General features: G+C 42.6%; 1 protein-coding gene across 1 annotated transcript in view; it reads right to left on the bottom strand.

Moving 5' to 3' along the window:
• LOC141047857 (uromodulin-like) overlaps positions 1-27,574 on the bottom strand; it is an 89,315-nt gene that overhangs the window by 25,467 nt on the left and 36,274 nt on the right. The window contains exons 7-10 of the mRNA XM_073543185.1: positions 6,808-6,942; positions 5,486-5,500; positions 4,132-4,152; positions 280-1,092 (exon numbers count right to left, since the gene is read on the bottom strand). Coding sequence (XP_073399286.1) covers positions 280-1,092; positions 4,132-4,152; positions 5,486-5,500; positions 6,808-6,942 — 984 coding nt within the window. The remainder of the gene's footprint in view (positions 1-279; positions 1,093-4,131; positions 4,153-5,485; positions 5,501-6,807; positions 6,943-27,574) is intronic.

Below are 27,574 nucleotides of genomic sequence, written 5' to 3'. Positions count from 1 at the left end.
TCAGTGTCTGAGCTGCTACCTCGTGCTGTCCTCAGATTACATAGCAACAACTTGCTGACAGATTCACTTTAAATAAAATATATTGTCCAGTTAAGTGGTCCAGAGCAGTAGCTGCTCCTTGAAGCAGCTCTCAACTCAAAAGGAAAATTTCAAGAATAAGGCATATGACAAAAAACAACCTCTTTATGTTTATTTATGTAAGAAAACAATCCCACTTGTTACACATTTAGGTGCTATGCCAAGTACATTGTAAATGTTATAGTAGATTTACTTTCTTACCTGTACAATATCCTGAATAGTACATAGGAGGCCAACTGAATTTATATAAATGAAATCCTCCAGGACATGCCTTAACCATCACATTTGAGCTCCATAGGCAGCAAATGCCACTATCAGAAGTGCAAACTGTACGATTCACAATTCCATCGGCGGGTTCTGGATGAATCCCGTTCAACCACATGGGGTACCTGGTGTAGCAACTTCCATAGGTAGGGCAAAACTCTGCCATGCGGATTCCGCCACTACCCATAAAACGATACCATCCATTAAGGTAGTAGTCAGAACGTCCGTAATAGTAGTAGTAGTAGTAATAGTAATAGTAATCATAGTATGATGTGCTCCTGGAAGGTTCATTCAGGGTGGTATAACTGAAGCATGGATCAGAACAGGTATGGGTCCCACCAGAATTAACACATTCTCTACCAAACCCACAAACATCTCTTGAACATTCATCTACTTCACATTTATATCCAGCTCCATAATATCCTGCTGTACAATAGCACGAATAAGACCCATAGGTATTATTACATATTGCATGCGGGTCGCAGTTATTCAGCTCGCGTGCAGAACATTCATCTACATCAGCACAAGTTTTATTTTCCCATGTGTAGCCACTTGGACAGATACAGTAGTATGAGCCATATGTGTTGATGCAGGTACCAAGGGAACATGGATTTGGCCATCGGTAATAGTCACATTCATCTATATCATAACATGAAAATCCGTCTCCGCTGAATCCTTCTTTACAGATACAGGTGTAGTCAAGTAAATCCTTTTGACAAATAGCGTTGCTGTCACATCTGGAGCAAAATGCTGAAATAAAAACGTACGTTCACAATTACAAATTAGAAGTCACATTCGTTATACATTCTATACAGATCAATAAATTATAGAAATTTAAAAAATGAAGATAATGTTTTATTCAAAATAATTTGAGGTTTTTTCTTGGATTATAAAAACAATTTTTGACGCTTATGCTCATTCAACGGAATGGAGATGAAATGCAAAACCAAACAACCCATTGACTAGAGTGGCACAGTTCATTGAAAAAAGCAAAAACATAACCATTTTTTTTATCTATAAAAAAACACTTTTGGATAAAATCCAATAAGTTTAAATGCCAATTTTCACCGAGTCTACCACAGGTAAAACGTAATTTGAAGTTTATTTCTCTAGACTTTTCCAATCACTATTACCTTATGACAGCATAGTTTAAGTAGAGCGAGATATAGGAAAACTGTAATTTACCCAGTCCTATAAGTCTACCGCCTAGAGATAAGGACAATTAATTTGATGCCAAGAATCTGTTAGGGTTTGCGGATCGCACCAAATATAAATTATGATAAGGTGCGATCGCAACCCAGGGTTCAACGTGCGGTGATGGAGGAACCGCAGCTTGGAAACAATGGCGGCACTGCACTGTAAGCATTCACAAAGAGCACACTGGGTTAACTGCATGCAGTGTGATAGGAACGCAAAGGTACTGTGCTCTGTTGCTCCACAGAACGGTATTGTACTACGAAGCAACTAAGACTACTTTCACACATCAGTTTTTTGCCGTCAGGCAGGATCCGGCTATTTTTAGAAAAACCGGATCCGGCATAAATTTTGGAGAACTGTAGAAACGGATCCGTTTTTCTGCCGGATCCGTCTAGCAGGTTATATCTGTTTCCTGGGGACTGACCAATTGGATCTGAGCATGCGCAGACATAAAAAAAACGGATCCGGTGGCTGGATCCGTCTTTTTCTGGATCCGGCGCATTCCGGCGCCCATAGACTTTCATTGTGGCAAAAAGTCGGAAGCGTCGGATTCGGTGATTCCGGCTTTTTCGCCGGAGACAAAAAACGTTACAGTAGCCATTTTTTCCAGACGCCGGAATGAGACAAGTAGCCGGATCTGGCAAAAAAAGGATGAAACGCAATGCCATCCGGCGCGATCCGGCGCTAATGCAAATCAATGGGGAAAAACTGGATCCGGCATTGCATTTCACCGGATCCGGTTTTACAAAAAAAAGCCGGATCGCGCCTGACGGCGAAAAACTGATGTGTGAAAGAGGCCTAAGGCTGAGCACACTGCGCTAAATGTCACACAGTGTGCACAGATCATAAAGAACCTGCCCTGTTACTCCACAGAGTGGTAAAATAGAATGTGTCTAAGCACGTGGAGAAACTGAGCTCTGAGTACTGCATGTGATAGCAGGTGCATGCCACAGCGTGTGGCCTGGCTGTGCCCTGAGTGCTAACTGATGCGTGCCACAGCGCGTGGCCTGCCTGTGCCCTGAGTAGAGGATAACCTGCCTCACTAGGGTCAACTAACGCACCCACTCACAGTACTCACTCACAGACGCAGGTCAATAAAGTAGAGCCGAAGCCCCAAGTACACACAACACAATACGAATGTCATCATAGCGTGCCGATGGGCACCTCAGAGATCCTTTTACAGACTAGGCCAGTCAGAAAGGACCTTCCTCGCTGGCCAATCCAGAGGTTGCCAACTCACAAGCATGCTCAGTAGAGTGACTCCTGGACTTAGCCTCAAGAGTGACTGCTCGCCGCTGACTATTGCCAGGTACTATAGGTGAACCTGGAGAGGCAGCAGTAACCAAGTGCACAGCCCGAGTCTGAGCAAGATGCTGAGACCGACGTCTTTGCTGAGCATTATTCACTGCAGTTGAAACTGAATGGGAGACCGCAGGAGAAGACAAGGCTTGGGATCCATCCTGCGCAGAGGGAGGATCCTGACGCCTAACAGAATTGGACCTCCACAGATATGATAAGATGTGCCATCATGAAGATAATCCATCAGTTATAAAAAAAAAAATTGGAATCCCTTTAATGCATACTAGTTCATATATTAACTACAACTTGCTAAGATCTTAAAATCAGTTCAACGGCCAGTACAGGTACCTTTTAAACCTATGTCATGTGATTTTCAGCAAATTGCAAGTACTACACATCCTCCAATTGCCCTGAAGAAATGTGTAAATCACTCCAAGGTCGCCTAGGACTGGGTTAAATATCTTTCAAGCTCTTCGACAGATATCCAAGAAGTATCATTTCTCCTTGCGGAGAATGACATGCTAAGCATGCCAAGATGAGGAAACTTAAGGCCGCAATGTTCCTCTGGGAAATATGCAAATTGTCTCTTCAGAGAGGAAGAGGACTAGAACTCTAAGTGCCACGTAGTGGAAGTAGCAATCCTAAAAGTCAATGTCGACCATTTAACAAGCTTTGTTACATGAAAGCCAAAACCAGAATCTCAATTTGCAGACACTGTGTTTCAGGGTACTGCCCCTCGTCAGTGCAAAGTGTGAGATCTGGTTTGGCTGTGTGAAAGGCGTCTGACCAAAGAATGAGTGGTTGCCTCATCGGTATTTCTGCACCTGTGTTGCCGCCATCCTAACTACATGGGTCCACTGCATCCTGATGCAAGTAGCAGGGATGGCTTAACAGGTCAGTGGTGAGGTGAATATTATTTTGAGGGCTGTTTTTTACATCTTATGTTAATTATGCTTGGGAGTCTGAAGAAACCGCAGAACATAATATGGAACATTCAATTTGTGGGGAATTACTTTAACGGGTAGATTCCGCACAATTTTGCAAATTCAGATTTTGACAAATCCATTAGTTTATATGCATGATGCCTACCAGTATGGTCACTTATTTTGATTAAGAAGGGTTGGTTGTTTGCTCAGCTGATGTACCATCACTGCTTCATTTCCCTGCACAACATAGTTGCAATAAAAGGATCCATTGGCCATAAAGCTTCTTCAAATTAGCAATACGGGGATTAAATAACAAATACCATTTTGGGTGGTTATAGCCTAAAAATGTAAAACAAAGTATACTTACATGATTCATTGAACTTGTTACCTTCCAAATAAAGAGAAAAAAATGTCAAAATAACAAATAGCAGAAATGACCAGAAAGAATTTACAGTTGATGTAAATGAAGTGAGAAAATTGATGCATCAGTATTAAGAAAAAAATCGTCAATTTATAGTTGAGAAGATATTTGTAAAAGTCTTTGCAGAAAATAATTTATTAAGCCAAATAACTAAAGCAATGCAATAGTGCTGGATCCTACCCACGGTGTAAATTTGTAGACCTAAGCCCAGAAGAGGTAAATCAGATAGAATTAGGATCGCATAAAAAAAGCACTTGTTGAGTCTGATGGACACACACAAATTGGCCAATTTGAGCGCTAAGTAGCTTCATTTTATAAATACAGTCTATATGGTAGTAATCAAGTTTAAAATCATAAATTCTTTATATACCATATATCTTGGCAAACACAATGTACAGTACTGCTTTATTCTTCTGTATGCATATTTTGGAGCCACGGAAGCTTGCACCTGTTCATATTTGTTTCATTCTATAAGAGGGTGTTGGTCAATTTTTGTTTCTTTAAGGCACACATTAAGGGTGACTACCTGCAAAGTTGATTGAGGACTCCTCCTAAAAATTTAAATGTTTTGATTTATCATTGGATCCTACCTGCTCTTTGCATGTATAGTCTTTTAAAAAGGAGATGTAATTCAAAGTTAAGTTCCCATCAAAGAAAGGAACGCTGCTGTCGCCAATAGGCAAACAAAATTTGTGCTCTAATTACCTTATAAGCTTAAGGTACTGTCACACTTAGCGATGTTCCAGCGATCCCGACCAGCGATATGACGCGGCCAGGATCGCTGGTGCATCGCTAAGTGGTCGCTAGTGAGCTGCCACACAGGCAGATCTCACCAGCGACATCGCTGGGGACGGGAATCGCTACTTACCTGTCACACTAGGCGATCCTGCGTCCTCCCGCCCGGCTCCACGCTCGTCTCTCCACAGGAAGCGCCGCAGGAAGCTGACGACGAGAAACAGTCCAGGACGTTCTCGCGCGATCAGCGATAACCAGCGGGGAGCCGGTCGTAGGTAAGTATCAGACACAGCGATATCGCTAGCAATATCGCTATAACGTCACAAGTTATAGCGATATTGCTAGCGATATCGCTTAGTGTGACAGTACCTTAAGTCTATATGGTAGTAATGCGGTCTAAAATTCATATATCCAATGTTTGAATATACCTTAGGGCACATAGTGTGCTGAACTCTTTGGTAAGAGAGATAGGTAATAGATAGATAGATAGAAAACATAAAAAATAGATAGACAGACAGACGATAGACAGACAGACAGACGGATTCAATTTTTATATCTTACTTACCCAAACTGCTATTAGCTAAAGAAAAAAAAATAGAAAATCATTTGAATTACTAATTACATGTACTTTTTGAACAGTTTTTACTACTACTCATTCTTAGGGTCTCATTTGGCCAGCTTTACTTCTGAGCCATCAACGCTTTTTGACCTTTCCCGGCGCATGCACATTACAGTACTGTGCTTTTCCATCGGCAGGGTAGAGAGAGGTGTGCCTGCGCAAGAGCGCAATGCGGGACAATGCATGGATGACGCAGGACATATCGACACGGAGCAGGGAAGGAGAAGAGCGAATGTATGAAGAGAGGAGGCACCGGATTAAGACCAGAGGTGCCCATCGGCCAAGATCCCGCCCTCTGTGAATATAATAAAACTCTTTTTTTGGGATCTGCAGACAGGATAGGGGACCTTTTTTAACAGCATTCCAGTATGCTATAAAAAATGCGATAATGTTGGTGGCCGCACATTATATGGGTATGGGTAAAACCTTGTGACAGGTTCCCTTTGAAGTAAATAGGACAAAGCTGCATACCTAGCACTAACACTATTAAAGGAGTAAAGGAGTTGTCCACTACTCGGACAATCCCTTCTCAATCACTGTATTTCCCCCATGTAAAATAAAAAAAATCGTATATTCAGTACTAGTGCCGACACCGTTCCAGCGATGGCAGAGCCTAGTATACCGGGCTTGTTTGACATTGTTGTGTCACATGAGCCCCTGTAGCCAATCAGCAGCCACTTCACTCGCATCACCTTTGGACAAAACTGATATTCGGAGGAAGTCAGAGAGCAGCAGTGACTCTCACTTCTTACAGGTGTCAGTTTGTTCAGAGAGAAGCGAGAGTGAAGCTGCCGCTGATTGACTGCAGGGCTCACATGACATAACTACATCATGTGAGCCCTGGAGACAAGGCGCTGTCACTGGAGGTGAGTACAGGCTTTTTATTTTATTTTAAATGGGGAAATAGGGATTGAGAAGGGGTTGTCTGGGTAGTGGGCAACCACTTTATATGGACAGAGGCTACAGAACTCCGCACCTGATTGATAGTGGGAAGAGGTGTGATGCAAGTTGGACTCTAAATCATTTATATTAAAATCACAAATAACCTCTTCTCCATCAATATTATAGAAATATAATTTTTAAAGAAGAAGAAAAAACATAGATTTGTTTTGATTATATTGTTAGAAAGTTCTAATTATTAGAAAATGACATTGTTTCCTTGTCAATATAAGTCCTCGCAAAATGTCATTAATTTTTGGCCCATTATTCCATTCCCCGTAATGATTTAAAATGAACATATGCTCTACAAACATCAGTTAAAGCTTTACCTTTATACCCTGCAATACGTATGGAAGAACTTTCTGCACTGCCTTCAAATATCCATAGTCCAGGAACAGGATTTTCCAAGTAAAATACTGAGCCCCATGATTCTGAAAAGAAGGTTGTGAGATCTGCCAAATTGCCTAAAAAAGATATCGTAACTCTTTAAATCTAGATACGATCAACAGCATGTAACAAATCATATAGGTGTCAGCGGGTGAGTTTCATTTGTACAATAGGTGACTTTTTTATTAAGATTCAGAAAAAGAAATAATTGAAAAAGAAGACTCAGTCAATGGGTTAACTATGAAAGGGGTTTATGAGAGTTATCAAAATTGTTCAATAGTATGACAAATGATATAAATGTAAGGATTGTTCAAAAATAAGCAAAATAATTACTGGAATCGAATCTATGTGCCACAGCTCATTGCTAGGTTTGGTATCATATGCATAGAGCTATTCTTTTTTGGATCCATATTAAATTACAAGTACAGTAAGATGTCATGTTCTTCTATTGATGTCCTCTCAGTTCTCTAAAAACCTCTGTATTTTAAATTACATGAATCCTTATGCAGAGTCTCAATGGTTGGTGGTGAACAGAATGTTCTCTGAGTTTTGTGGGTTTACATTAGTGATGACAGAGCACTAAAATGCTTGTGTGCTCGGTACTCGAATCGAGCAGGTCAGACACTCGGGCGGGCTCGACTCAAGCACCGAGTAAAATGGAAGTCAATAGGAAACTGGAGCATTTTTCCAGAAAACCCTAACATGAAAGCTGGAGAGGCAGGAAAATCTCTGAGGTGGATGGAAACAACGCTCAAATGTAAAGGGAACAGCATGGGGAAGACGCCTGGATGCATCTCTGACTCTCAGGTCGATGCTGGGAGCAATGTTGTCATAGTATTTTGCCAGTTTTACGGACTATCAATAAATCATACATACAGTATATATGAATTGTAGAAGTAGGCCTCATACACATCCTATAAAAAATTATGAAGGAGGACATCATACACACCATGAAAAAAGAGTGAGGGTCTCTTGATTGGCATTATGTTCCACTGCTGTCATTCGATGGGGATGAGAAGTCTGGGTCAATCCAGGCCTTGTTCATCTTGATAAGAATCAGCCTGTCAGCATTTTCAGTTGACAGATGTGCATATTAGTTATTTTGCCCCCGGCGGCACTAAAAACTCCCTCTGACAAAACTCTAGCGGCAGAGTAGGCCAGCACCTTCAAGGGATAGAGGAATAGTTCATTCCACATGTTTAGCTTGGATATACAATTGTTGTACAGCACAGAGGAATCATGAAAGATCCTGGTATGATTGGCTAGGTGCTCCTTCACCATGTTCAAAAACTTTTCCCTGCTTGTCAACCTACCCTGCGCATTAGGGCCTGGGAGGGTCTAATGAAACAGTCCCAGACCTTTGATAATATTCTGCCACTCTTGGACGTAGTGTTTGTCTCCCTCATCTCTCCTCCTTGGTTGCCCAAGGATCTATGACCTCTGCCATCAGCACTCTCAGATGTTAATTTTTGTACTAATTGTTCAACTTCAACCTTCAGGTATTGCACCATTTTAACTGCCCTCTCCGCTGCAGGAAGAAGAGATGGAAAGTTCTCCTTATGGCGTGGGTTGAGAAGACAGCTGGACATAAAGTTAGCCATGTGCACCAGACAAGACTTCCCTGACCTCACCAGGAGGAGACTTTCCATCTCCTCATTTTCAGCCAATCCACTCTGAACAGACAGGTTGAAGCTGGTGTGGGTAGTACCCTTAGTAGCACAGGCAACCATCTCCTGTTCCTCCTCCTCACTATCACCCAATCCAAGCTGAGAATACGAGATGAAGATGGACTGGGTAGTATCACCTTGTGTTATTTCTGCCTACAAAAATTCCTCTTTAATTGTGAACAGCAAGTGTTTGAGTAGACAGAGAAGAAAAAAGGTTACACTGATTGTAGCGGCATTGCTGCTCCCCATCATGGTTGATTTCTCAAGCTTTTGTAGAACTTCAGAAATGTCAGATATCCATGCCCACTTATCGGTTGGTATGTGCGGAGGCTGACCAGAATACCGACGGACAGGTTGCAGCTGACACATATATATGTGGATGTTCGGGTCCAGCGGGTTTGGTGAACATCTAAAAAAAGTTCAGTTTGGGTACCAGAACAATACCCAAACCCAGACCTCATTCAGATGAATGGGGGGCCCATACATCCGTTGTTTGCCACTCTGTCATTTATATGACAGTGTGGCAAACACTGGCTCTTATCGGTGGTAAGATCATTACCGCCAGTCAGAGAGCTGCAGTTCCCATGCAGATGACAGCATGAGCCAACAGCTGTGAAAGATGGTGAAAAGGTTACCACCAGTCACAGGCGTTGGCTGATGAGAGAGTACTACTTTCATCAGCCTATATCTGCTGTCGCTGATAACAGCAAAAGCAAGTGCCGCTGATGGGAGTATTCATCAGCTGGCACCTGCATTATAACTAAATAAATGTAAATAATGAAGTGGGGTCTCTTTTATTTTTGATAACCAGGGCAGGAAAAACTGACAGCTGTGTGCTGCAACCCTCAGCTGTCAGCTGTCAGTGTGTGACCCTGGTGTGCTTTGTGCTTGTACTACTTTATGCTTGTTTGGTTTTGATCTGGTTATGTCCCTGTTATGAGTTCTGCCTGTCCCTCTTGTACTGCGCTACCATCTCTGTGTATGACTTCTTGCCTACGTTCTGACTATTCTCTGCTCATGCCTCTTGTACTGCATTGCTATCTCCGTGTATGACTCATTGCTAGAGTTGAGCGAAACGGGTCGAAAAAATTCAAAAGTCGCCGACTTTTGGCAAAGTCGGGTTTCATGAAACGAAACCCGACCCTAGGATGAGGTCGGCCACAAGGTCGGCGACTTACGCGCCAAAGTCGCGTTTCAAAAGTTTGTTTTGCGCTCTTTTTCAGCCAATCAGGATCCACGGACACTGTGGGCAACGTGATGACATAGGCACGGGTCACCACCATCTTTCAGAAGGGCATGCAAGTGATTGGCTTGCTTTGGTGGGCGTCACAGGGGGTATAAAAGGGCGTGCACGCCGACCGCCATCTTACTTCTGCCGATCTCAGTATAGGGAGAGGTTGCTGCTGATTCTGTAGGGAGAGCGTTAGGCAGGGAAGAAGACCAAAAAACTGCTTCTGCTGCTAGCGATTTGGCCTGCACAACACACCAGTCACTGTGTGTGCAGTGCAAGGGGAGGCTATATAGTGGTGTATCAGTGGTGTTGGTTGTTGGGCTGCCTTCTAAGGCTTCCTGACAGGCTGGCATTGCTGTTTACCCACTGCTCCGCAAACTGCTTTTTTAAAAGCAATCCAATCTCCCTTATCCTCTAGTCACTTTGGTCACAGCTGTGCCATCGAGCCTGTCACATAGCGCTCAGATATTCATTGGGCCTCAAACTGCTTTTTTAAAAGCAATCCCAATTTTTTTTTTTGTCCTGCTGAGAAGAAAAAAAAACTGCTTCTGCTGCTGATAGCAATTTGGCCTGCACAACACACCAGTCACTGTGTGCAGTGCAAGGGGAGGCTATATAGTGGTGTATCAGTGGTGTTGGTTGTTGGGCTGCCTTTTAAGGCTTCCTGACAGGCTGGCATTGCTGTTTACCCACTGCTCCGCAAACTGCTTTTTTAAAAGCAATCCAATCTCCCTTATCCTCTAGTCACTTAGGTCACAGCTGTGCCATCGAGCTTGTCACATAGCGCTCAGATATTCATTGGGCCTCACACAATCCAAAAGTGTCCAGTGTCCAAAAGTGTGTGCAGAGATTCAAACTCTCACTTATCCTCTAGTCACTTAGGTCACAGCTGTGCCATCGAGCTTGTCACATAGCGCTCAGATATTCATTGGGCCTCACACAATCCAAAAGTGTCCAGTGTCCAAAAGTGTGTGCAGAGATTCAAAATCTCACTTATTCTCTAGTCACTTAGGTCACAGCTGTGCCATCGAGCTTGTCACATAGCGCTCAGATATTCATTGGGCCTCACACAATCCAAAAGTGTCCAGTGTCCAAAAGTGTGTGCAGAGATTCAAACTCTCACTTATCCTCTAGTCACTTAGGTCACAGCTGTGCCATCGAGCTTGTCACATAGCGCTCAGATATTCATTGGGCCTCACGCAATCCAAAAGTGTCCAGTGTCCAAAAGTGTGTGCAGAGATTCAAAATCTCACTTATTCTCTAGTCACTTAGGTCACAGCTGCGCCATCGAGCCTGTCACATAGCGCTCAGATATCAGTGGGCCTCACACAATCCAAAAGTGTCCAGTGTCCAAAAGTGTGTGCAGAGATTCAAAATCTCACTTATTCTCTAGTCACTTAGGTCACAGCTGTGCCATCGAGCCTGTCACATAGCGCTCAGATATCAGTGGGCCTCACACAATCCAAAAGTGTCCAGTGTCCAAAAGTGTGTGCAGAAATTCAAAATCTCCCCTGTCCTATAGACACCTTGTTTTACATACTATATAGTTTGTTGGATTTTGTCTACATTTCTACCAAAAATGAGGAAGGCTGGTGGAAGAGGCCGTGGAATTGGGCGGGGGTTGGCAGCTGGTAATGATGGTGTTGGTGGTGGATCTGATGGTAGTGGCAAGAGCAAATCAGGACCGAATGCAGGAGGTGTTGAGCCTGCGTCATCGTCTGGCTACATAAGGCCTCGAACGCTTAGTTTTCTAGGAGTTGGCAAACCGCTTTTAAAGCCAGAGCATCAGGAAAAAGTTTTGTCTTACATTGCTGACTCAGCCTCCAGCTCTATCGCCTCCTCTTCTTCAGTTGTAAAAAGTAAAAGCACTGAGTCGTCATTGGAGGCTCATGTTCATGAACCACACCTTTCCTTGTGTCCTTCACCCCAACCAAGATTGAAGGATGACGCAGGCCATACTACTGATTACTCCATGGAGCTGTTTTCACATACCATGCCTGGATTATCAAGTGAAATGGTGAATTACCCACGCCAAGATGAATCTGACATGGAGTGCACTGATGCACAGCCGCTGATGGATGATTCTGCTGGTACATTCACTCAGAGCACTACATTGTCCTCGCAGTGTACAGAGCCAGATTCTGACCCTGATGAGACTCAGGTGCCCCTTCCCGCACACTATACCACCATACACGGTGACACAGAGGAAGGTGCACATGACATAGAAGAGGAGGTGATGGATGACCCAGTTGTTGACCCAGATTGGCATCCATTGGGGGAAGAGGGTGCTGCTTCCAATAGCTCAGATGAGGAGCATCCACAGCAGACATCGACATCGCAACAGCTGTTATCTGGCAGGCCCGGAGCACTCCAAAGACAGGTTCCAAACATCAAAAGAGTTGCTGGACAGCTTGTCCAGAGGGTCAAAAGATCACAGCGTGCTAGGCCGCAAAATGTCTGCCAAAGTAGGAAGAGTGCAGTGTGGCACTTTTTTGAACAAAATCCTCATGATCAGGCCAAGGTTATCTGTAAGAAGTGCGCAAAGACCTTTAGCCGAGGGAAAAATCTGAAAAATTTGAATACCAGTTGCATGCTTAGACATTTAACCAGCATGCACTTGCAAGCGTGGACACAACACCAAACCTCAAGTGCCACATGTGCAACTGATCACAACGAAGGTAGTCAGCAACGCTACATTGTTTCCCCCACTGTAAGCCCACCGGTTAGCACAGCAGCAAATGTTGAGGTGTCGTTGCAAGGCCACAGCAGTCAGGGAATCCCACTGTTATATCAACGAAAGACTGATTCTAGGCCATCAGAAAGAACACCAACTCCATCACCATCATCAACCCTCTCTCAGTCCGCCCTGTCCACCGCTACTTCCACCATATGCAGCTCTCAAGTCCAGCTCACCCTCCCAGACACTATGAGTAGGTCAAGAAAGTACTCAGTCTCTCATCCGCGTACACTGGGTTTGAACGCCCACATTGCCAAACTAATCTCGTTTGAGATGATGCCCTTTCGGTTGGTGGAAAGCACAGCTTTCCGCGAACTCATGGCCTATGCAGTACCACGCTATGACCTACCCAGTCGCCACTTCTTCTCTCGCAAAGCCATCCCAGCCCTCCACCATCATGTGAAAGACCGCATTGTCCATGCACTCAAGCAGTCAGTGAGCGGAAAGGTGCACCTCACAACTGATGCATGGTCCAGTCGGCATGGCCAGGGCCGTTACGTGTCCATCACTGCGCACTGGGTTAATGTGGTGGATGCAGGGTCCACAGGGGACAGCGGTGGTGGGACAGTGCTGACTAGCCCACGGTATAGGAAACAGTTGGCTGTAGGCGTTCGACCCTCCTCCTCCTCCACCTCCTCCAGAAGCGAAAGCTCGTCCACAGAGCGCAGTCGTACGAGCACTCCATCTGCAGCTGCCACTGTTGCACACGATGTGTCCCCCTATGGAGCAGCTAGTGGAAAGCGTCAGCAGGCTGTGTTGCAGATGATGTGTTTGGGCGACAGATACACCGCTGAGGTGCTGGCCGAGTACTTGAAGCGACAAACTGAGTCATGGCTGGGCAGTGTACATCTTGAGGCAGGCAAGGTAGTTAGTGATAACGGCCGTAATTTTGTGGCAGCCATAGCCCTTTCAAAACTCAGCCACATACCTTGCTTGGCTCACACCTTGAACCTGGTGGTGCAGTGCTTCCTCAAAAATTATCCGGAGTTAACAGCCCTGCTCCAGAAGGTGCGAAGACTGTGCGCGCACATCCGCTGGTCGCCTGTACACTCCGTTCGTATGCAGAAGCTGCAGCGATTGCTCCACCTTCCCAACCACCGCCTCATTATCGACATTGCAACAAGGTGGAACTCCACCCTGCACATGGTGGAGCGGCTGTGCGAGCAGAGGCAGGCCATAATGCATTTGTGGGAGGATACACGGCCAGGCACTTTTGAGAGCAGACATGGAGTTGACAGGTGTGCAGTGGTCGAAGCTGAAAGACCTTTGTAAAGTCCTTCAGTGTTTTGAGGAATGCACACGGCTGGTAAGCGCAGACGACGCCATCCTAAGCATGAGCATCCCACTTATGCGTCTGCTCATGCAAACTTTGACGCACCTTAAGGAGCAGGCGTCTGCAGCCAATGTTGATGAGGAGGAAGAGGAGGAGGGAATCCTTGATGACATTCAGCCATTGTCTGCTCAGGGACCTCTCCTGGACGAGGTGGAGGAAGAAGAGGAGGAGGAGGAGGATGATGGGGATGATTACTTAGGGGAGGAGGATGCATCTCGTGGGGCAAGTGAAAATGTTGGCGTGGCAAGGTCTGGTACAGGGTTTGTGCGTGACTGGAGGGATGTGGATTTGCCAGAAAGTGCTCCTCCACCCAGCACTCGCAGTGCATCATTGACACCGGGAACATTGGCCCACATGTCAGATTATGCCTTGCAGATCCTAAAAAGGGACCCCCGCATTGCCAAAATGATGAACGATGATGACTACTGGTTGGCCAGCATCCTGGATCCACGCTATAAAGGCAAATTACAAAACATCATGCCACAGGAGAACCTTGACCTAATATTGGCTAATAAACAAGCAACTCTGGTAAATCGGTTGCTTGAGGCATTCCCAGCACACAGCAGCGGTGATGGTTCTCACACGAGCCGTACGGGCCGGGGGCAGCTTGGCAGAGGTGTTCGTGGTGCACACAGCAGAAGTGGCGTTGGAGACAGGGGTTTCATGACAATGTTGTGGACTGATTTTTCAAATACCGCTCACACAACTGGTAATACTGCATCGATGGAAAGTGACAGGAGACAGCAGTTGTCAACTATGGTTACAAACTACTTTTCCTCCCATATCGATGTTCTCCCACACAGGTCATTCCCCTTTGACTATTGGGCCGCTAAACTGGACACCTGGCCTGAATTGGCACAATATGCCTTACAGGAGCTCGCTTGCCCAGCTGCAAGTGTGCTATCGGAAAGAGTCTTCAGTGCAGCTGGATCAATCCTGACAGAAAAAAGGACCCGTCTGTCAACCCAAAATGTGGATGATCTAACCTTCATTAAAATGAACCACGCATGGGTTTCCAAGGATTTTGTCTCACCTTCCCCTGATGACACATAGGGTGACAGAAAAATGGCTTGCTTTGGTCCACCTCTTCCTGGTACTTCACCTATTTCGCCTTTTGCATCAGCTGAATGTCCAACATCAACATATGCCACTTTCTAAAACTCCCTAACTGTGCTGCCTCCCCCCCCATGGCCGGGGTCACCACCTAGCGCACGACACCGTGCGAGTGCCGTTGCCCTGGACAGGTGGGTAGGCCGACTCTTGGGTGCGGGCACTGGCACAGGGTCCCTCATAGTGCAATCAAGTGTCTCTGACGGTGGTGGTGCACACCCGCCGTCAGACACACCGCTGTACTATGAGGGGCCCAGTGCCAGTACCGACACCCACGAGTGGGCCCCCCTTGCTTGGGCAGGGCCCCAGCATTTGCAATCTTTACCTCTCCCTGCTCCTCCGCTGTGTAATCTGGGCCGTCAAATCCATACTGTGCCTGACACCGTCTGAGCCTGCCTCCTGAGACATATATTTTGAATGTGTACGCTATCCATACATGTTATCCAGGGATACGGTACCCTTTCTAACCTTTGTGCAATCACGTGCAATCCATACTGGGCCTAACACCGTCTGAGCCTGCCTCATGCTGTATAGACATATATTTTGAATGTGTACGCTATCCATACATGTTATCCAGGGATACGGTACCCTTTCTAACCTTTGTGCAATCACGTGCAATCCATACTGGGCCTAACACCGTCTGAGCCTGCCTCATGCTGTATAGACATATATTTTGAATGTGTACGCTATCCATACATGTTATCCAGGGATACGGTACCCTTTCTAACCTTTGTGCAATCACGTGCAATCCATACTGGGCCTAACACTGTCTGAGCCTGCCTCCTGAGACATATATTTTGAATGTGTACGCTATCCATACATGTTATCCAGGGATACGGTACCCTTTCTACCCTTTGTGTAATCACGTGCAATCCATACTGGGCCTAACACCGTCTGAGCCTGCCTCCTGAGACATATTTTGAATGTGTACGCTATCCATACTTGTTATCCAGGGATACAGTACCCTTTCTAACCTTTGTGCAATCACGTGCAATCCATACTGGGCCTAACACCGTCTGAGCCTGCCTCATGCTGTATAGACATATATTTTGAATGTGTACGCTATCCATACATGTTATCCAGGGATACGGTACCCTTTCTAACCTTTGTGCAATCACGTGCAATCCATACTGGGCCTAACACCGTCTGAGCCTGCCTCATGCTGTATAGACATATATTTTGAATGTGTACGCTATCCATACATGTTATCCAGGGATACGGTACCCTTTCTAACCTTTGTGCAATCACGTGCAATCCATACTGGGCCTAACACCGTCTGAGCCTGCCTCCTGAGACATATATTTTGAATGTGTACGCTATCCATACATGTTATCCAGGGATACGGTACCCTTTTTAACCTTTGTGCAATCACGTGCAATCCATACTGGGCCTAACACCGTCTGAGCCTGCCTCCTGAGACATATATTTTGAATGTGTACGCTATCCATACATGTTATCCGGGGATACGGTACCCTTTCTAACCTTTGTGCAATCACGTGCAATCCATACTGGGCCTAACACCGTCTGAGCCTGGCTCCTGAGACATATATTTTGAATGTGTACGCTATCCATACATGTTATCCGGGGATACGGTACCCTTTCTAACCTTTGTGCAATCACGTGCAATCCATACTGGGCCTAACACCATCTGAGCCTGCCTCCTGAGACATATATGTTGAATGTGTACGCTATCCATACATGTTATCTGGGGATACGGTACCCTTTCTCACCTTTGTGCAATCACGTGTAATCCATACTGGGCGTGAGAACGGCTGGCGAGCTGTTAAGCAAGCTACAGCACCTGTCCAGACAAGTACAGGGATTCCCTAGCAAGGAGACTTATTTGATTGTTTTCAATGTTGGGACAGCAATTTTTGGGGAGCACTATACTCTGGAGAATGATAGATGGGGCCCACCATACACTGGAACATTCCAAAGGTGGACATCAGACACTGGAGCAGCATTTACAGGGCCCATTATACACTAGAGCATTAGAAATGGGGCCCATTATGTTTGGAGCATTATTTGGGCCCATAAGACAGTGGAGCTTCATCCATGGGGACCAACATATACTGTAGCATTATGTGGAGCTCATCATATACTGTTTCAAACATTATATGGGACCAATGATTCTGTATGGAGAAATAGATGGGCCTCGTCATGAGATGTAAAAAGTGAGGTATTTTTCATTGTACTATACCGCTATTTCTCTGCCGTATCGGAGCATGATGAGTTGTGGTATGTGTTAAAGGGGCGCTCTTTCGCCCAGGGCACATGAAAACCTGGAGCCAGCCCTCCCCCCCCCACAGTTTGTAGCCAAATAACCCCCATTTTTCAGTGCGTAACTTGTATTATGAAGTTAATTAAGGTTGACAAGCTTAAGAAAGAAGAATTGATGCTTTTGGCATTCAAATGGGCACTGTAGGTGTGTTTCCTGTCCTCCTCTCACTGCCGACTTTTATTCCCCATTGACTTACATTGGGTTTCGTGTTTCGGGACGACCCCGAATTTTCCCTATAATCGGACGATCTTGCTCGACCCGACTTTTGGAAAAGTCGGGTTTCACGAAACGAAACGCGACCCTAAAAAAACAAAAGTCGCTCAACTCTACTCATTGCCTAAGTTCTGACTATTTTCTGCTCATCCCTCCGGTACCACGCCGCCCTCTTTGTGTATGACCCCCCGTTTGTCTGACCTGAGTTCCCTCTCCTTTACTACAGGATTCCTGTAGTAAGCATCCTACACTCATTCCCAGCAGCAGGACGCTAAGCCCCCCGCCCCCTGTGGTCACATGATCGTAGGTCCTTGTGCTTCCTACTACCTTCAGCGTCCCAGGTCCCGTCTGCCTGAGCTTTCCCTGCAGTATCTGACCCTGGGCCCTCCCGCAGCATGGGTGAGTCACCCTGCTCAGCCGTGGCAGTTTGCCAGCGCTGACAGGATCCTGTTAGCTGGTATCTAAATGGCACTTTTTGGGTACAGCTATCAATCTTAAAGTTGAGACAATTGATGAGGTTGTGAAAGAGTGTGTTGTTATGCACAATTAGATCCTGGCAAAAGAGCGACCCAACTTAGAACTTCAGGAACCTGTTAATACCACATTGCAGGATTATCAAGATCACCCTCTGAGGACTACTTTGGAAGTTGCCCAAATGAGGAATAAATTTGCTGCCTACTTTGTTTTGGATATTGGACGTGTGGCATGGCAAGACGAAATGGTTTATGCCGCTAAGTAAACTGTACCTGTAATGTTATGTACCTGTACTGTTTGCTGACTTTAATACTAACACCTTGACTGTAACTTTAATAATAAATACCTTGACTGTAACACCCCTTAATTCCTCACTCAACAATACACACATGTTTAAATAAAGAGATAAAGAAAACACAGGTATTGTGAAACAAAATAATTTTTAATAACAAAATTATAGACAATTTGAAATTTAAAAAATAAATTAAAAAAAAGAAAAATAATGGGATTTACTTTCGGGGTCTGCGGTAGGGAGTTACATTGTGGACCTGGGGGGTGTTAGGCTGAGATGGTAGGCTAGGAGTGGTTGGGGAAGGTTTTTCAAGGGAAGTGGCAGTCAATTGGAGGATTGGGTCAGAAACATTGGCAAAGTTCCTGGACATGTTCAGTCTGAAGTGCGCATATGCGTATCGAACGCATGCGTACGCATGTCCTTGCATAACAATGCATTCCCATAGACTACTGCAACAATGCATTGTTTTGAAGCACTCAATTCACAATCATCCGCATGCGCATGGCTGCGCATGATTGACGCCTCAAAAAATGCAACATGCTGCGTTCGCCACACACCACCGTACACCTCGAAACGACGCATGCATATGCATCCACCTGCAAACACATGCAAACGCATGTCCCTGCATACATGTTAAAGATATGTACATATGATACATGCGGATCTATGTGGATCATACGCTGCGCACATATACACTAATGTGAAACCAACCTAACAGACCACCGTACCCCAAGATCATCAAATGACCTCAGGATGCGATGGTCATTTTCAGCACCTGTGATTACAATCATGGGGGTCCAATAGTGTTAAAGATGTTTTATCCCCTGTTAACTGCTTAGATATCGGTGTTGCAATTGACAGCGATATTTAAGGGGTTTATCGGCCTCCATCATTTCATTTAAAAAAACAGTCCAGGGTGATGCTGCAGGGTGTCATCTGTCATATACAGCTATCACCCACTGGATTTTTGCCCACTGGGGAACGCCATACTTTTATACCACAGTGCCGTGAAAAAGCAGTGCTCAGGGATTAGGCCCCTTAACGTTTGCCATGAAATCCAAGAAAATCCACATTGGCAGGGATTATGAACTGTTTCATCGCAGGCATCCCTTGCATAGGACCTAGAGCTGTGATAACACTTGAAACGTCTTTTCTTTACAGAGTTTCTATATTCCTACAGCACTGTGCCAGCACTGAATCTGCTGATTGGACAGATCTATTCACACTAGACACGTACACGCCAGTCTCAATCTAGACGCATAACACATACTCACCAGTCTCACATTAGACACATGATACTTACACACCAGCCTCACACTAGACACATACATGCCAGACTTGCACTAGAATTACAGGGGGGGAAAAAGTATTTAGTCAGCCACCATTTGTGCAAGTTCTCCCACTTAAAAAGATGAGAGAGGCATGTAATTGACATCATAGGTAGACCACAACTATGAGAGTCAAAATGAGAAAATAAATCCAGAAAATTACCTTGTCTCATCTTGCAAGATTTATTCTGCAAATTATGGTGGAAAATAAGTATTTGGTCATTTAAAAACATGCAAGATTTCTGGCTCTCACAGACCTGTAACTTCTTCTTTAAGAGGCTCCTCTGTCCTCCACTCATTACCTGTAGTAATGACACCTGTTTGAACTTGTTATCAGTATAAAAGACACCTGTCCACAACCTCAAACAGTCACACTCCATACTCTACTATCGTGAAGACCAAAGAGCTGTCAAAGGACACCAGATACAAAATTGTAGCCCTGCACCAGGCTCGGAAGACAGAATGTGCAATAGGCAAGCAGCTTGGTGTGATGAAATCAACTGTGGGAGCAATAATAAGAAAATGGAAGACATACAAGGCCACTGATAATCTCCCTTGATCTGGGGCTCCAAGCCAGATCTCACGCGTGGGGTCAAAATGATCACAAGAACAGTGAGCAAAAATCCCTGAACCACGCGGGGGGACCTTGTGAATTACCTGCATAGAGCTGGGACCACCGTAACAAAGGCTACCATCAGTAACACAATACACCGCCAGGGACTCAGATCCTGCAGTGCCAGACGTGTCCCCCTACTTTAGCCAGTACATGTCCCGGCCTATCTGAAGTTTACTAGAGAGCATTTGGATTATCCAGAAGAGTATTGGGAGAATGTCACATGGTCTGATGAAACCAAGGTAGAACTGTTTTGTAGAAACAAAGCTCATCGTGTTTGGAGGAGACAGAATGCTGAGTTGCATCCAAAGAACACCATACCTACTGAGAAGCATGGGAGTGGCAACATCATGCTTTGGGGCTGTTTCACTGCAAAGGGACCAGGACGACTGATCTGTTTACATGAAAGATTTTATGGGGCCCTGTATTGTGAGATTTTGAATGCAAACCTCCTTCCATCAGCAAGGGCATTGAAGATGAAATGTGGATGGGTCTTTCAGCATGATAATGATCCCAAGCACACCGCCAAGACTATGAAGGAGTGTCTTTGAAAGAAGCATATGAAGGTCCTGGAGTGGCCTAGCCAGTCTCCAGATCTCAACCCCATAGAAAACCTTTGGAGGGAGTTGAAAGTCTATGTTGCCAGTGTCAGGCCCAAAACATCACTGCTCTAGAGGAGATCTGCATGGAGGAATGGGCCAACATACCACCAACAGTGTGTGCCAACCTTGTGAAGACTTACAGAAAATGTTTGACCTCTGTCATTGCCAACAAAGGATGTATAACAAAATATTGAGATGAACTTTTGTTAAAGACCAAATACTTATTTTCCACCATAATTTGCAAAATAAATCTTGCAAGATGAGACAAGGTGATTTTCTGGATTTGTTTTCTCATTTTGACTCTCATAGTTGTGGTCTACCTATGATGTCAATAACAGGCCTCTGTCATCGTTTTAAGTGGGAGACCTTTTGGTGGCTGACTAAATACTATTTTTTCCCCACTGAAAAAAAGTTTTTTATGATTCCAGCACACGATGTGAAAAAATTAAGAAAAGCCTTTATTTAATCCATCATTAAAAAATGCAATTCCAGTGGTAATAAAAGCATGTGTAGGCTTACGCGTTTCGGATCATATTTGACCCTTAATCATAGCATAAAATACTGAATAAATGTTGCACTTATCAAGGAAAAGCAACCAGAGAAGGCTGCCTTGGGTAACACCCACCAAAATCAGCTGTGAAACTAACATCACTAATTCAAAATTAACAATAGTACCTCACTAGTTTAACCCTATGATGCATCCATCTTATACAAACATGTTACAATGTGAATTCTCACTTAATAATAATCTAATGATTTAACCAAAAACAAACAAACTTCAGCCTCCCTGGTAGCTGGGATTAAAGGCACATACCACCGCACCCGGTAAATGGCAAAAAAAAGAAAAAAAAAAAACTCCAAAAAAACTCCCAAAAAAAAAAAAAACTCCAAAAAAATTTTTTTTTTTATATCTATTATCCTTAATCTCCATATTTCATACCATATTAATATAGATACATCAATTCATGCTTCAAATTTAATCCTGCTGGATATCTAGTATTAAGTTTTAGAATCCATCGAGCTTCAGTCATCTGGAGTAATTTAATTCTATCACCACCACGCCGAGGAGCAGGAACAAATTCCAAAGCACTTACTCGCAGGCTATTCAATTCTCCCTTATGTTCATGCAAAAAATGTTTAGAAGCCCCCGAAAGACTACGGGTAGTAATATTATTGATGTCATAAATGTGTTCCGACAATCGTTTTCTTATGCTACGACTTGTGGATCCTACATACTGTTTTCTGCATGTCGTGCAAAAGATGATATAAACACAGTAATCAGTGGCACAATTCATAAAAGTTTTGAGCTTAAATACTTGACCCTCATTACTTATAACAGACTTATTATTATTTATCATGAATTTGCATAAACCACATAACTTCTGCCCGCATCTAAATGAACCTTTAGTAGATAACCATGTACAACCTATTTTATCTGTGTTCTCACTGAGTTCACTAGGAGAGATTATATTTCCTATCGTCAAAGATTTTTTGGGGACAAATTTGCAACCATTTTTCAAAATTTCCCTAAGTGTACTATCAGTAGTTAATAATGGTAGATGTTTGCGAACAACATTGATTACTTTGTAATAATTACTATGATACGTAGTGGAAAAAATCATTTCATTAGAAAAATCTTTCTTATCTGATTTTTTCGACTGAAATAAATACTGATCTCTACTTTTTTCATTGGCCTTTGTTTCAGCTTTTTTAACCATTTTAAGATTATAACCCCTTTGTTGTAACCTTTTTTTAATATTATCACATTCTTCCTTATACTTGCTATCATCGGTACAACACCTACGGGCTCTGATAAATTCCCCTGTGGGGATATTCCTAATCACATGTTGTGGATGTTGACTAAAAGCATGCAAAATGGAATTTCCTGAAATTTTTTTACGAAAAAGCTGACAATCTACTTTTTTCTTCAGACTATCACCACCCAATTGTATGTCGAGAAAGGAAATCATATCCCTATTGGTATCTACTATGAAAGACAGATTTAGATTGTTATCATTAATATAATCTTTAAAGCTGGACACTAAGTCATCTGATCCTTTCCACACTATCAAAATATCATCTATGAATCGTAAATATTGTTCTATATAATCTGAATAAGGATTAAATTCAGAATAAATAAATTTTGACTCCCACCAGTTCATGTACAGATTAGCCAGGGATGGGGAGAATTTAGCTCCCATGGAACAACCCTGACACTGCACATAGAACTGGCAGGAGAATCTAAAGTAGTTGTTTTGAAGCAAAAATAGAGTAACATCTAAAATAAATTCTTTCATTACATCAGAATAATTGGAATATATATTTAGTTGATCTGTCAATGCTTGCATAGCTAAATTATGTGGAATGCAAGAGTACAGTGTTTTAACATCACAAGTCATCCACATAAAATTCTCATCCCAATTCTGATTTAACATTACTGATAGCACATGTTTGCTGTCTTTCAAATAACTAGGTGACATAACTACCAATGGTTGCAATCTCTCATCTAACCAAGAACCTAGTCTTTCCAATAATGAATCCACACCTGACACTATAGGTCTGAAAGGAGGAGGAAAAAGCCCTTTATGGGTTTTAGGTAGGGCATGAAAAATGGGAATTTTGGGATTTACTGGTAATAAGAATTCTTTTTGTTTTAAATTAAGAATGCCTAGATCGAATCCCTCTTGTAAAATTTTTTCCAATTTAATTTTTATAGTTTCGGTTGGATCTCCATCTATTTTCTTGTAAGCATGACTTTCATTTAAAATACTATTGACCTCTCTTACATATAGGGTCTTATCCAATATTACCACTGATCCCCCCTTATCGGCATTCTTCACTACAATGTTTGGATTATTTTGTATGTTTTTTAGAGCTTTTCTTTCTCCCTTAGATAAATTATCCCCCTTGTTATTATCAGAAAATACAGATTTTAATTCCCGTTCCACAGAGAGCTGAAATTCATCCATAATGGGGACTCTTGATTGTAAGGGATAAAAATCCACATTTGGCACTCTAGAGACCACACTATTGTCACTGACAAAATTGTCCCTTTGTGAAGAATCAGATAAGGAATTAAGTTCAGTCAAGGCAAATTGTTCTCTGAAGGTAAGTCCTGCATATTCATTAACTGGTGAGAGAGGAGTGTTGATTTCAGCAGCTGATTGATCCTGATCGAAAAAATGTTTCTTGATAGTTAATCTTCTCACAAATTTGTTGACATCCAAAATTGTAGAAAAAAAATCTCCATTATTCTTAGGCACAAAGTTGAGCCCTTTGCGCAGTACTTTCAATTCATTATTAGTAAGGATACATGCAGATTGATTTAGGACCGTAAACTGATTTATTTGCGATACCTCGTTCTGTAATTGTATTTTCTGTGTTTTAGCTCTGTGCTTACGCCCCGCTCTTCTATAGGATTTTGATTTGGATCTATGTTTGGGGTTACACCGTTTTTTGCCCCACTAGATCCTTCCCCTGAACTATAGCAATCATTTTCATCTTCTTCCATTTCTCCATCAGTCGTTTCAAGTTCAGAGGAGCTGAAAGTAACTCGTGATGTTCCTCCACCTTCTGAAATCCTATTAACTCTTTGACCTTTCAAAATAGATTTTGGTTTCTTGGAAGACCTAAAATTTCTATAAGGCCTTTGCGCGGGTCGCCAGTCATACACATGTCCGGTCTCAAAATCTTTGACATCTCTTTCATATTTTTTCTGTTTATTTTCAACAATAATGTCCTCTAATTTATCCAATCTATCCATAATGTCAGATCTCAGTTTCTTATATGTGGCATTATCAAAAGATTCTGTCAAAGAATTTTCAATTTCTTTAATTTTTAAATCAAGTTCTTTCACTTTTTTTTGATCATAATCTATAAGAAGCTCCATAAGCTTAAGGGAACATCCCGTCAAAATGTCATTCCATTCTTTTTGGAAAACTTCATCAAATCGAACAGTAGACTGTTTTTTTATTCTCAGTCCTCTGGGAATCATCAAATTTTCTACATACTTTTCAAGCATGATATGATCCCACCAGGTTCTCAGGCGTGTAGACAAGAATTTTTCCAATTGTTGCATGTTATGTCTTAAATCTGCCTGACCTTCCATGTTGGGATTTCCCTTATTTTTGGAGACTATAGTTGCCACTTTTTCCAATTTGGATTTGTCATTTAAACTCAGGAATAAAGTGTCCTTAAAAGTGACTTCCATTTTATCAGAAAATGTATAATTCAAATGAAAGGGGAATTAGGAGAGTGCAACAAACACTTATAACTCCTATGGGCAGCTGTAACGCTGTTGTTGATGAAGGATAAAAATTCCTTCAGCGTTAATAAACCAGGGAGCACGAAAAAAGTTCAGACAGTAACAATATCAAACAATATAAAATTGATCTTCAGCTCACCTGGTTCAGCCTGCCCAGTCCTCCTTTCCATAATCTCGGTGCACGGAGTGAATCCATCCCCATCTGGGAGAAATGCTCAATGAAAAAAAGTTTTTTATGATTCCAGCACACGATGTGAAAAAATTAAGAAAAGCCTTTATTTAATCCATCATTAAAAAATGCAATTCCAGTGGTAATAAAAGCATGTGTAGGCTTACGCGTTTCGGATCATATTTGACCCTTAATCATAGTATAAAATACTGAAGAAATGTTGCACTTATCAAGGAAAAGCAACCAGAGAAGGCTGCCTTGGGTAACACCCACCAAAATCAGCTGTGAAACTAACATCACTAATTCAAAATTAACAAGGGTCAAATATGATCCGAAACGCGTAAGCCTACACATGCTTTTATTACCACTGGAATTGCATTTTTTAATGATGGATTAAATAAAGGCTTTTCTTAATTTTTTCACATCGTGTGCTAGAATCATAAAAAACTTTTTTTCATTGAGCATTTCTCCCAGATGGGGATGGATTCACTCCGTGCACCGAGATTATGGAAAGGAGGACTGGGCAGGCTGAACCAGGTGAGCTGAAGATCAATTTTATATTGTTTGAAATTGTTACTGTCTGAACTTTTTTCGTGCTCCCTGGTTTATTAACGCTGAAGGAATTTTTATCCTTCATCAACAACAGCGTTACAGCTGCCCATAGGAGTTATAAGTGTTTGTTGCACTCTCCTAATTCCCCTTTCATTTGAATTATACATTTTCTGATAAAATGGAAGTCACTTTTAAGGACACTTTATTCCTGAGTTTAAATGACAAATCCAAATTGGAAAAAGTGGCAACTATAGTCTCCAAAAATAAGGGAAATCCCAACATGGAAGGTCAGGCAGATTTAAGACATAACATGCAACAATTGGAAAAATTCTTGTCTACACGCCTGAGAACCTGGTGGGATCATATCATGCTTGAAAAGTATGTAGAAAATTTGATGATTCCCAGAGGACTGAGAATAAAAAAACAGTCTACTGTTCGATTTGATGAAGTTTTCCAAAAAGAATGGAATGACATTTTGACGGGATGTTCCCTCAAGCTTATGGAGCTTCTTATAGATTCTGAACAAAAAAAAGTGAAAGAACTTGATTTAAAAATTAAAGAAATTGAAAATTCTTTGACACAATCTTTTGATAATGCCACATATAAGAAACTGAGATCTGACATTATGGATAGATTGGATAAATTAGAGGACATTATTGTTGAAAATAAACAGAAAAAATATGAAAGAGATGTCAAAGATTTTGAGACCGGACATGTGTATGACTGGCGACCCCCGCAAAGGCCTTATAGAAATTTTAGGTCTTCCAAGAAACCAAAATCTATTTTGAAAGGTCAAAGAGTTAATAGGATTTCAGAAGGTGGAGGAACATCACGAGTTACTTTCAGCTCCTCTGAACTTGAAACGACTGATGGAGAAATGGAAGAAGATGAAAATGATTGCTATAGTTCAGGGGAAGGATCTAGTGGGGCAAAAAACGGTGTAACCCCAAACATAGATCCAAATCAAAATCCTATAGAAGAGCGGGGCGTAAGCACAGAGCTAAAACACAGAAAATACAATTACAGAACGAGGTATCGCAAATAAATCAGTTTACGGTCCTAAATCAATCTGCATGTATCCTTACTAATAATGAATTGAAAGAACTGCGCAAAGGGCTCAACTTTGTGCCTAAGAATAATGGAGATTTTTTTTCTACAATTTTGGATGTCAACAAATTTGTGAGAAGATTAACTATCAAGAAACATTTTTTCGATCAGGATCAATCAGCTGCTGAAATCAACACTCCTCTCTCACCAGTTAATGAATATGCAGGACTTACCTTCAGAGAACAATTTGCCTTGACTGAACTTAATTCCTTATCTGATTCTTCACAAAGGGACAATTTTGTCGGTGACAATAGTGTGGTCTCTAGAGTGCCAAATGTGGATTTTTATCCCTTACAATCAAGAGTCCCCATTATGGATGAATTTCAGCTCTCTGTGGAACGGGAATTAAAATCTGTATTTTCTGATAATAACAAGGGGGATAATTTATCTAAGGGAGAAAGAAAAGCTCTAAAAAACATACAAAATAATCCAAACATTGTAGTGAAGAATGCCGATAAGGGGGGATCAGTGGTAATATTGGATAAGACCCTATATGTAAGAGAGGTCAATAGTATTTTAAATGAAAGTCATGCTTACAAGAAAATAGATGGAGATCCAACCGAAACTATAAAAATTAAATTGGAAAAAATTTTACAAGAGGGATTCGATCTAGGCATTCTTAATTTAAAACAAAAAGAATTCTTATTACCAGTAAATCCCAAAATTCCCATTTTTCATGCCCTGCCTAAAACCCATAAAGGGCTTTTTCCTCCTCCTTTCAGACCTATAGTGTCAG

The sequence above is a fragment of the Dendrobates tinctorius genome, unplaced genomic scaffold (assembly GCF_039654945.1).
Source record: "Dendrobates tinctorius isolate UK_male_01 unplaced genomic scaffold, ASM3965494v1 ptg000129l, whole genome shotgun sequence".
Taxonomy (NCBI): Eukaryota; Metazoa; Chordata; class Amphibia; order Anura; family Dendrobatidae; genus Dendrobates; species Dendrobates tinctorius.
Note: the sequence above shows the minus strand (reverse complement) of the source record. Positions and strands in the feature narration are given on the sequence as shown.